This window comes from Urocitellus parryii, chromosome 1, assembly GCF_045843805.1.
Source record: "Urocitellus parryii isolate mUroPar1 chromosome 1, mUroPar1.hap1, whole genome shotgun sequence".
NCBI classification, from domain to species: domain Eukaryota; kingdom Metazoa; phylum Chordata; class Mammalia; order Rodentia; family Sciuridae; genus Urocitellus; species Urocitellus parryii.
Window position 1 is genome coordinate 188448066 of NC_135531.1, and position 12881 is coordinate 188460946.

Sequence of the window (12881 nt, forward strand, 5' to 3'; positions counted from 1 at the left end):
TTTAAGTAAAAATGTTTTTTATAATGTGACAAAGTAGTTTGTGTAGTGATTTTTACCTTGCTGGTCTCAGGGCTATCAGGGTCAAATTGAACTTGCTTAACAGCCAATTCTCTTCCTGTATCAACATCATAACAGAGGTAGACCCTGCCAAAGGCTCCTTGGCCAAGCAGTTTGCCCAATCTCCAGTTGGTAGGTGCTCGAGGTGCTAAAAAAAAAGAACACTATCTTAAAAATGGGATAATCAGATGCACAAGATTGGTTAAGGACTAAATGAGTATTGTGGATAGTGCTTCCCTTCATTGAACATGCTAGGATATAAGCAAAAATCTTGAGTATCCAAATTCATTAAGGTCACTATTTTTCAAATATTTTCTCTTTTAAGAATTCTAAACCCTGGGCTGGGGCTGTAGCTCAGTGGTAGAGTGCTTGCCTTGCATGCAAGAGGCACTGAGTTTGATCCTCAGCACCATAAAAAAATAAATAAGTAAATATATAAAAATTTTAAAAAATTCTAAATCCAAATAAGATTCATATCTACAACTTCTATTTTTCTAATAAGATTTTTCCCCCAATTACAAATGTGACAGCATCTTTCACTGAATCTAAGATGCCACTGATTATAAGATTCACTATTTCTAACTTTTATCAATGCAATATTTATAATTACTTTATCAGCTTCTATCTACAGTGTCAAAAGCTGGAAGGAGCACTGTTTCCATCCTAACAACAAGAGTATCCTGGGTAACCTACAAAATTATAACCTTTACTGAACCTGTTGGAATGTTTTCCAGCCTGAAATTGGAGGAAAAATAAGCACCTCCAAGGAGAGATGGAACACAAGCACTGGCACACTTGTGGAGGGGCAGAAAGATCCACAATGGCAGGTAAGAAAAACTCAGTTTCACTTTTAACAAGCATGGGCTACATGAGAATACCAAACACTAGCGAGATCCTGACATAAAGTGGTTTCAGGCTTTTCCATAGACAATCTCCATGCACTCATAGGAGCTAGAGACCAGAGAAAGCCTCCTTTTGTAAGTTAAGACCTGAAGAATAAAATGAGCACTGTTGTTACTCTCTTCAGCTCTTCTCCCCTAAGACGTAAAAACCTTAAACTGTTGGAAGAAAGGGAGGCAAGAAACATCACCCACAGATGAGGTGAATAAGAAAAAAAGGGTGGGGGCTTATCCCTGAGGAGGGGCTAGAAACCATCATGGAGAAAACCCATCTCTGAGAACTGTAGAACTAGAGCCTGCCTAAGATGGAATCTGCATGGGACAGCTCTCAGCCCTCTATCCTGCCTCTCCTATAATATGCTAACAAGTAGCATCATGTACTGCTGAGGGAGGAGTGAGAGCACAGATAGACCTTCTCTCTCTGAAAAGGAAGGCCAAAAGCTGAGACTGGAGCATCACCATGGAGAAAATCCCTCTAGAAAACCAATACAAGGTAATTCTAGAGGAATTTGAAGTCAGTGGTAAATAGAAATACCAGCAACCACCAAATCTAAACCCAGCTGACTAGACCAATCAATCCCCCACAGTAATTGCCTAGGCAGAATAGTTCTGTCTATTTCCAGGCATAAATTATATTTACCTCAGTCTCCATTATCTGGCATTCAGTGTAAAGTTATAAGATGCAAAAAAGCAAACAAAAAAAAATCAAAAGAGAAATCAATTAATACAAGACTTAAGCGATTTAGACAGGATATTTAAAAGTACAGTGTTAAAGGTTCTAATTAAAAAAAAAAAGCTAACAACAGGCAGAGAATTTCAACAGAAATAAAAACTGAAGAAAAGAGTCAAATGAAAATGCTTGAAATTAAAAAAAAATCCTTCAAAAGAATAGACTCAGCAGGGCTGAGGAATGAGTCATGAATCTGAAAACAGATCAATAAAAGTTTTTCAAACTAAGAGAGAATGTTTGTAAATTCAAGTGCACAAAGATGTATAAGACACTATCAATTAGTCTACTGCATAGGTAGTAGAATAAAGAAAAATTTAAAATGGAATAGAAGAAATATTTAAAGAGATAATATCAGACTATTTTTGAGGGAAACTGCAGTGAAAGAACATTAGTTGAGAATCTCATACCAATATATCCAGACACACCATATTCAAACTTTTGGAAACCAAAAGAAAAATCTTAAAAGCAGCTGCTAGGGGGACAGGTAACAGGGGTGGGGGTGGTCGTGGTGCAGAGTTGATGTATAGAGAAGCACACTGTATACAGTATGACAAAAACAAGATTATAGCAGATTTCTCCTTATAAAGTATGTAAACAAGAAGAAAATGGAGAGATAACTTTTAAGTGCTGAAATTTTTTTAAAAACCCAAAAATAATGCCCAGAACACTATACCCAGGAAAACAAAAATATTTCAAAATGAAAAAGACTTCTATAAACAAAAGCTGAAAAGAATTTATTGCTAACAGACTTGTTTTATAAGAAAGTTTAAATGCAAATAATCTCCCTCCCCCTCCTCCTCTTCCTCCTCCTCCTCCTTCTTTTTTTTGGGGGGACGATTGAACTTAGGGTTCACACAGGCTAGACAAGTATTCTACCACTAAGCTAAACCCCCAGCCCTTCTTTTATTTTGAGACATGGTCCTGCTATATTGCTCAGGCTGGCCTGGAATTTGAAATCCTCCTGCCTCAACCTCCCAAATAGTTGGAATTACAGGTGTGTGCCACCCAGCTATACGCAATTCTCTAGGAAAAAGGAATCTGATACTTGACTGCATCTTAAATCTATATAAACAAAGATTTATAGAAATAGATAAACAGATGGTATATATATAAAGGATATTAAGGATATTCTTTTATTTTTTATCACTTTAAATACAGCTGTCTAAAGCAAAGAAAAAACAACATAGTGTGGGGTTATAGACATAAAAACTAAAGTATGCCAACACTAGCATAACAGGGAGAAATTCATAGCATACAAATTTTACTGCAATAAATATCTTTAAGAATGAATCTTTGATAAAGTCCAAATACTTTAAAATCTAGCCTTAGTTACCACTATAATCCATTCCTATGATTTAAAGTAAGCTATCTTCCACATTAGCAAATATGAATTACTCTCAATTTTCAAATTGTCATGGCCTCTTATACATGTCACTTCATTAACTAGTGAATTTCTACTCAGGTCTTAGATCTACACTAAATGCAATACTATATTTATTTCTCTATATACCATTTATCCCATTAGACTATATCTTAGAGATCATGTTTGAAATCTCAGTTTTAGGAACTTGACAAGGATATATGGAATGGAACAGATGACAAATTGAATAGCTGATAACATTTTTTCTAATAAAAATGAAGGACAGAATTAACAAGAGAAATCAGCAATAATACCATTATTACACCAGACATTCCGGCCATTTTTAGAAACTCCCATTATGATCTCCTTTGAAAAGTCTTGTCTTACCATGAATACTCATTTGGTATTTATTCCTGTTAATATTATAAAATTCTGCAAGGTTCTACTATACATTTCACTATGACAATTTTTATTACTTACAACGGCTGGGTGGGCTGATGTCCATTACAGTCAAAGTAGGATTGTCTATATCACTTCCCCTTCTTCTTATTCGACTATCATCATACTCTGGGGTAAAGATGCTGCTTCCACTACTAGTACTTAAGGAGTGATCAGTAGGACTGAAACTCACAGGAGATCTGAAGCTGGTCCCCTGGGTTCTTCTAGCTCTTGGAAAAGTTTTTCGACCTACAAAATGAAAACAGAATTAACTTATTCCTTCTGTTAATATGTTTTAGTTTTAAAGTATTTAAAATTTATATGGTAGGAAACAGACATTTTTCTGGTAACTAGGCTAAAGAACTGAAATGGCAATAATTGTGGGGTTAAAAAAAAATTAGGATCTAAACATAAATTCAAATAGTAACTTATGTACATACATGCACATACACAAAATAAACTACAAAATAGAAGCCCTTCATTTTTGGATAAAAAAAATAATTTATTCTCATTTCCAATGATTTTAAAATACAAAACAAAAACTAAAAAGTTTATAGGTAGTTTTCCCCTAAAATGGACAATACATGTATGAATTTTATCATAAAGGAATAATTTTCTAATTAATCATTTTAAAATTATTCCTTTTCCCCCATATTTTATTGTATATTGTAATTCTATATTTTAAATCATGGAATTTGTCAAATTACTCCTTTTAAAAGAAAGAAAGATAAGTATTATTACATTTTAGAAACAATACTAAAATGTAACTATAGTTTTAGTTATGACCCAATTTCCTTAAAAAGGCTTTTTTTAAAACCAGAAAACTGATTCAAAAACAATATTTATATATTACACAAATGAATTTTTTCCTAACATTTTCTATTTAGTTTTATATATGAGATTTTTCCAAAGTGTTATGATCTAACTGCCAGAAACTTACCATCATTATATTCTTGATGATGATATGAAACATGATACCTTCTTGGATATGTTCCTCCTTTTCCATACTTCTCAAAGATAGGGTTATCATAGTCTGTGAAGACATAAGAAAGCTACATCACAAAAAAGTCAAGTGTTTCTAATGATGAAAAGTATACTGACAAAATTTTTGATTTTTCAAAAATCTTCCCTCTCTCCTCCCCTGCTAAAACATTACTGTAACATAAATATTTAAATATTTAGAATTCATATAGTCTAACCTGAAAACTCCTGATGATTATCTGGGTAGCTCTGTGCCCTGGGCATTCGTGATTTTGGATAGCTTTCTCTATAAACAGAAAATGTCACATTAAATTAAAGAAAATATTAAAATAAAATGTAAAAAATATTTAAGCTATATCTGTGTGTTTGTGGGTCTTTACAAACATTTATTTGATACATATAGGAAAATGTATATTGCATATGGCTTTTAAAATTAACCTATATAGTGGTAAGAATGATGCATTTTGGAATCATAGTTATCTAGAAACACCTATCAGTCCAAGCTCTGTATAACCAAGATCATTTTTGCATCTATACAAAAAAAATAATTTCAAACTCATCAAATACACACACACACACACACACACACACACACACACCTATGTAAGCATTCAGGAGAGTACATTCCAAATAGTATTCACTATATAGTTTTCTAATTACTACTTCCCTAACTTTCTTAAATGTCTATCTTCAGGTAGACACTGACACAGACAAGAGTTTCACGTAGATAGACAATTGATCCCTAAAACCAAATAAAAAAATTCATAAAGCAATTCTAGGGATTAAATAAGTGAAGATTTTAATACTGACTGTGTGATACAGTATGACTACCAAGAACAATGTCCAATTACAACCAGAAGAGTACACATTTGTAACAAAAAATTCACAGTTGCTACTTGATCCTGCTCACATCCCTGTATTACACAAAAAGTATTTGAATTTTTAAAATGTCAACCAACATACTAAGCCACAATTAAAGAATTTAAGTTATTTCTGGTGCCAGGATGAACATAATCCTAACAGGGAAGCAACTCAAGAAATCTCCAAAACCAAATATATTAAATTTGGAGAGGATGTGGAGAAAAAGGTACGCTCATACATTGCTGGTGGGACTGCAAATTACTGCAGCCAATATGGAAAGCAGTATGGAGATTACTTGGAAATCTGGGAATGGAACCACCATTTGACTCAACTATCCCTCTCCTTGGTCTATACCCAAAGGACTTAAAAACAGCATACTACAGGGACATAGTCACATCAATGTTTATAGCAGCACAATTCACAATAGCTAAACTGTGGAGCCAACCTAGATGCCCTTCAGTGGATGAATGGATTTAAAAAATGAGGTGTATAAACACAATGGAATTTGACTCAGCATTAAAAGAGAATAAAATCATGGCATTTGCAAGTAAATGGATGGGGCTGGAGAAGATAATGCTAAGTGAAGTTAGCCAATCCCCAAAAAACAAATGCCAAATGTTTTCTCTGATATAAGGAGGCTGACTCAGAGTGGGGTAGGGAGGAGGAGTAAGGGAGGATTAGATGAATTCTAGATAGGAAAGAGGGGTGGGAGGGAAAGAAGGGGGCAGGGGATTAGCAAGGATGGTGGAATGTGATGGACACTATTATTCAAAATACATGTATGAAGACTCGAATTGGGGGTCAACATACTTTATATACAAACAGAGATATGGAAAATTGTGGTATATATGTGTAATAAGAATTGTAATGCAAAAAAAGTACATTTATATAAAGGCATGAATTGGCGTAAACATACTTTATATACAAAGATATGAAAAACTGCTCTATATGTGTAATAAGAATTGTAATGCATTCTGATGTCATGTATTTAAAAAAATCAATTAAAAAAGAAAAATATGATAAGTTTCATAAGTACAGTTTTTAAAAATAAGCACACATAAATTCTAAGTTTGCATTTGGCTTCAAACACATCTTTGGCAAGCAGAAACACTTAAAACAGTATCATCAGATATCATTTTAGCCAATAACACTGAGTTCCATGAGGTTAAGGGATTTATCTGCACTATAAAGAATTTCATTCACCATCAGTAAGAACAAATGTCAATTAACTATATTCCCGTAAATGTAGTACAAAGAGTTATTGATAATTCTACATGCTGTGTATATGTGTATATTACTCATATGTATTAAAAAACAAAACTACAATTGACATTACCCATCCAAAGGACTATCAAGTGATGGACAACTTCCTGAGCCAGAATTTTCAGGGCTGCTTAAAGATAATGGATCCAGCATCTAGGAAAATAAAGAGTTCCATCATGATTCAATCTGATACAACCAAAAGTCTTAAAAAAATATTTTATTGAGATAAAACTAACCCATTTAAAGGGCATAATTCTATGGCTCTTGATATACGTACAGCTGTGTAACCCTTACCACAATTTTTGAACACTTTCATTACCTTCAAAAGAAACCATACCCAATAGCAGTCACTCTCCAGAGTTATTCATTTCTAAATGTCTTGCACAGATAGGCTTACTTCAAAGTTCCCTAATAGTCCTTTAAAATAATTAAAGCTAAAATGTTTCATATAATTTTACTTACTGAAAATTGAATGATGGCCCCACCCTAATTGAGACTAATTACACAGTGACTACTACTGCAGTAGTGTGAACATCCAATGTTAAGAAAATAATAGCAACTCTATAAAAACATTTTAATAATGAATTATTTTTAAAAAGTTATAAAAAGTTCACAAACCTCAGTTTCATAAAGTTAAATATTTGTAATTTTGTTCTTTCAAGTGTTAATGTAAAAAATCTGAATGCTAGTTATCCCTGGGATTAAAAACAAATGCATTTATTCATTCATTTATGGGTAAGCAATATTAGGAAAGGTAGCCTTTCAGCAGTTTTCTGTATACTTCAATACATAAAGGCACATACAAGTTAATGTGCAGTTTCTTGTTTATTTAAATGATTTTGTTCACTTAAGAAAGATACAGGGGAGAAATGAATTACAGTAGAGGGGGTCGAGAGAGAAGAGGGGAGGGGAGGGGAGGGGGGATAGTAGAGGATAGGAAAGGCAGCAGAATAAAAGAAAATTAAAAAAAACTTTTTTTAAAAATTAAAAAAAAAAGAAAGATACAGGATTGGAGAAGAGAAAACACACACACACACACACACACACACACACACACACACTCAGATACTTGCCAAATCACACTGACTCTTACCAATATCCCTTTAAATAAAATGAAAAATAACATCTGACTTCAGCTTACTTGGTCCATGCTCTCTGGAATAAATTCTCCTTCACTGTTGATACTAGTGAATGACCCATTCCGGGCTACCTGGTGCAATTCATCTGGAATGTATCCTGGGGGAGGAGAGCTTCTATCTCTATTAGTGGGACCTGAAAGGAAGAAAATTATGTGATTTATAAATATCAGAAGGAAAAAATTGGAGTATAACTAAATAGGCTAATTGGGCATATGCCTGTAACCTTGACAACTTGGGAGGCTGAGGCAAGAGGATCACAAGTTTAAGGCCAGCCTTAGCAACTTAGTGAGACTCCCATCTCAAAAAATTGAAGATATAGCTGAAGATATAGTTGAAGATATAGCTCAGTGGCAAAGTATCCCTGGGTTCAATTCCCGGTACCAAAAAATACTAAATAGGCTGTATTTCTGAACTATATCAAAATAATTTAAGCAAATGAAACCCAGTGTTTATTAACATTTATCAGAACATTCATGTTTGTAAAACTTCAGATATTCTTACAACCATTCTAAACTCCCACTCTACTTTAATTATTAACCTTACTGTGATATCCATTTATACTTATCAGGTGCTCTTCTGACTGTTGACAACTACATTATATTTGATGATATATCATAGAATTTTTTTCACAAGATCTTTATTTTACATTTATGTAGTGCTGAGGATCAAACTCAGTACCTCAAGCATGCTAGGTGAGCACTCTACCACTGAGCCATAACCCCAGCCAGATGGAATTTTAGCTAAATAAATACCACCGCTTTTGAATTTATTGCAGATAATTCATATTTGTAAACTTTTTACATAACTTGTGGAAAGCATCATAATGTAGTGAAAGCATGGAGTCAGACCTTAGTTTAATCTTGGTTCAAGTTATTTACCAGCTGAGTGGCATTGGAAAAGTTACAAGATCATCATGCACCTGTTTCCCAGTTTGTAAACATGGGACTAATTCTCCTTTTTGCAAAAATGTTTTGGTGATAAAATAATTCATGACAAATGAATGCTATCCACATTTGTCTCCATGATATTCTTTCCATTCCTCTTTAGATACCTTAAGTGAGATTACTTCTTAAATCATTTAGTCCATATTAGGGTATTTTAAATTTGGAATCCTGGACTATATTTCTGGGCACGTAAAATTAAGTCTGTGTGGCAAACCATATTCCTGGAATTTAAATTTCTTTGTAGTGTAGAAAAATGGAGAAATCTGGCTTCCATTTAAGATAGTCCTTTAATTAATCACAATTCTTATCAGATAAAAATCCATCTTATTTTAATGTGGTTCTTTGGAAATAATGCTGTTTCTGAATATAATTTCTCCCTCACCTTATAATTTTTTGAAATTAAACTAGCAAAAAAGCTTTATCTTTGTGTAAACAGGTCATTTTAAGTATATGCCAGCACTTGTTAGTAAGAAAGAAAGCAAGATAATTACCAAATCCACACTTATCTGTAAAATGTTTAGGGGCTCAATCTGAGTCAGGGTTGATTGAGGCTCTGTTAACAACTAATAGCCAAAGGAACAAATTGAACCCTAATATTTTTATTCTTCCACATATCATTGGTTATAAAAGACTGACATATTCTACTACTAAAAGGAAATAGGGAGAAAAGAGACTATGAAAATTCCTCCTTTTTAGGGGGTAGGTACTGGGGACTGAACTCAGGGGCACTTGGCCATTGGAGCCACATCCCCAGCCCTATTTTGTATTGTATTTAGAGACAGGGTCTCAGTGAATTGCTTAGTGCCTCGCTTTTGCTGAAGTAGGCTTTGAACTCCGGATCCTCCTGCCTCAGTCTCCCAAGCCACTGGGATTACAGGCGTGTGCCACTGCACCCAGCACTCCATCTCCTTTCTTGATAGCCCATTTTTCTTAACCTCTGTTAGCAATGGGCATGCTAATGCACTCTTGGTAATTCTAGACAATTGCTGATTTTTCCCCCCTTAATGCTAGCACTAAGGTCAAACAACAAAAATACTTATTGGTAGAATAAGACTGAGGTATTCAGTACAATTTTAATTTAAAAGGAATTTAAAATATCAGCTTAATGCATTAAATTCCATTGTGTATATATATGTCACGTTTTTTAAAATCCATTTATCTACTGAAGGGCATCTAGGTTGGTTCCCACAGTTTAGTTATTATGCATTGTGCTGCTATAAAAATTGATGTGGCTGTGTCCCTGTAGTATACTGTTTTTAAGTCCTTTGGGTATAGACCGAGGAGAGGGATAACTGGGTCAAATGGTGGCTCCATTCCCAATTTTCCAAAGAATCTCCATACTGCTTTCCATATTAGCTGCACCAATCTGCAGTCCTACCAGTAATGTATAAGTGTGCCTTTTTCCCATATCCTTGTCAACACTTATTGTCTGTCTTCATAATAGCTGCCATTCTGACTGGAGTGAGATGATATCTTAGAGTAGTTTTAATTTGCATTTCTCTAATTGCTAGAGATGATGAGCATTTTTTCATATATTTATTGATTGATTGTATATCCTCTTCTAAGAAGTGTCTGTTCAGGTCCTTGGCCCATTTATTGATTGGGTTATTTGTTTCATTTGGTGCTTAGCTTTCTGAGTTCTTTATATACCCTAGAGATTAGTGCTCTACATGATGTGTGATTGGTAAAGATTTGCTGTCTATTCACCTCACTGATTGTTTCTTTTGCTGAGAAGATTGAGCCCATCCCACTTATTGATTCTTAGTTTTAATTCTTATGCTATGGGAGTCTTATTAAGGAAGTTGGGGCCTAATCCCACATAATGAAGATTAGGGACTACTTTTTCTTCTATTAAACACAGAGTTTCTGGTTTAATTCCTAGGTCTTGGTCCACTTTGAGTTGAGTTTTGTGCATGGTGAGAGATAGGGGTTTAATTTCATTTTGTTGCATATGGATTTCCAGTTTTCCCAGCACCATTTGTTGAATAGGCTATCTTTTCTCCAATGTATGTTTTTGGTGCCTTTGTCTAATATAAGACAATTGTAATTGTGTGGGTTAGTCTCTTGTGTCCTCAATTCTGTACCATTGGTCTACCAGTCTGTTTTGGTGCCAATACCATGCTGTTTTTGTTACTATTGCTCTGCAGTATGGTTTAATGTCTGGTATAGTGACACCACCTGCTTCACTCTTCCTGCTAAGGATTGCTTTAGCTATTCTGGGTCTCTTATTTTTCCAGATGAATTTCATGAATGCGTTTTCTATTTCTATGAGATATGCCATTGGGATTTTGATCAGAATTGCATTAAATCTGCATAGTGCTTTTGGTAGTATGGTAATTTTGATAATATTAATTCTGCCTATCCAAGGGCAAGGTAGATCTTTCCATCTTCTAAGGGTTTTTTTTTTATTTCTTTCTTTAGGGTTCTCTAGTTTTCACTGTATAGATCTTTCACATCTTTAATGAAAGAGGTATCCCAAGTATTTTATTTTTTTTTGAGGCTATTGTAAATGGGGTATCCTAATCAAATCTTTTGCTTTGTCCCACTCTTCTGTTTCCTCCCTATTTGTCCTTTTGTCCTCTTCTACTTTTGCCCTTCAAATACATAATCTCATGCTATCCTTAATGACCACATATCAGTAGTTTTGAATAATGAAATGCTTTTATCTTTTTTTAAAAAAAATGCACATTATCAACACTTTATACAAACTGAAGACAACACATAGAACTGAAGAGTTAAGAGCACACCTGCCACCAGGCTTGGTGGTACATGCCTGTAATCCCAGAAGCTCAGGAGGCTAAGGCAGGAGAATGGTGAGTCCAATGCTGGCCTCAGCAACTTAGTGAGGCACTAAGCAACTCAGTAAGACCCTATCTTTAAAAAAAAAAAAAAAAAAAAAAGCACTGGGGGTGTGGCTCAGTGGTTAAGTGCCCCTGGGTTCAAACCCCAGTACCAAAAAGAAAAAACACATCTGAGTGCTGTTTAAACTAAATAGTTTGTCCATTAGGCTTATTGACATACAAGGTGAAAATTTGGTGAATGATAGTTTCTGAACAGATATGTAAATAATCCATCAAACTCTTGAGGTCATTTTCAGATATGCTAGATAATAAATATTTTGGAAAAAAAAAGAAAAAACACATCTGCCTTTCCCAAGCCCTACTAAGGCCACCTTATGATACAGCACATAGGATCTTTATTTCTTTATATCATAACCTTAATTGTAGCAATACAGGGGCTGGGGTTATAACTCTATTCTATTTATATAATTAAAGCATTTTCCTGATAAATATATGTAAAGCACTTGCCTCATGCATATGAGGCAATGGGTTCGATCCTCAGCACCACATAAAAAGAAATAAAGATATTGAGTCTATCTTTTAAAAAAATATAGCAATATATTATTAATGGTAAGTAAAAACTGAATAATAAGAAAGTATAATAAAGGCAAAATGTGGTATTTTTTGGCAATCTTTATTGTGACTGCATTCTTCAATAATTAAGACCTTACAGAAAGTTTTAGAAACTTAAGAATCTAGTCTATTAATTTTAATATACTAGAAGTACTTTTTTCCCCCTCTTTTCTTTTATCTTGTGTGTGTGGAGGGGAGGGTTTACTGGGGATTTAACTCAGGGGCATTAGAACACTAAGCCACGTGCCCAGCCCTGTTTATTTATTTTTTTAAATACATGACATCAGAATGGAATGTATTACAATTCTTATTACACATATAGAGCACAATTTTTCATATCTTTGTATACAAAGTATGTTCATGCCAATTTGTGCCTTTATACATGTACTTTTTTTTCATTACAATTCTTATTACACATATATACCACAATTTTTCATATATCTGTTTGTATATAAAGTAGGTTGATACCCAATTCATGTCTTCATACATGTACTTTGGATAATGATGTCCATCACATTTCACAATTCTTGCTAATCCCCTGCCTCCTCCCTTTCCCTCCCTCCCCTCTGCCCTATCTAGAATTCATCTATTCATCCCATATTCCCCCTCCCTACCCCATTATGAGTCATCCTCCTTATATCAGAGAAAATATTCTGCATTTGTTTTTTGGGGATTGGCTAACTTCACTTAGCATTATCTTCCCCAACTCCATCCATTTACCTGCAAATGCCATGATTTTATTCTTTTTTAATGTTGAGTAAAATTCCATTGTGTATATATGCCACATTTTTTTTTA

At 34.2% G+C, this 12881-nt stretch overlaps 1 protein-coding gene across 1 annotated transcript in view; it reads right to left on the reverse strand.

Annotated features, from left to right (window-relative positions):
- Map3k2 (mitogen-activated protein kinase kinase kinase 2) overlaps nt 1–12881 on the reverse strand; it is a 74106-nt gene that overhangs the window by 12685 nt on the left and 48540 nt on the right. Inside the window, exons 8-13 of the mRNA XM_026388763.2 lie at nt 7731–7861; nt 6663–6742; nt 4684–4751; nt 4425–4517; nt 3527–3733; nt 57–205 (exon numbers count right to left, since the gene is read on the reverse strand). Of these exons, the coding sequence (XP_026244548.1) occupies nt 57–205; nt 3527–3733; nt 4425–4517; nt 4684–4751; nt 6663–6742; nt 7731–7861 (728 nt within the window). The remainder of the gene's footprint in view (nt 1–56; nt 206–3526; nt 3734–4424; nt 4518–4683; nt 4752–6662; nt 6743–7730; nt 7862–12881) is intronic.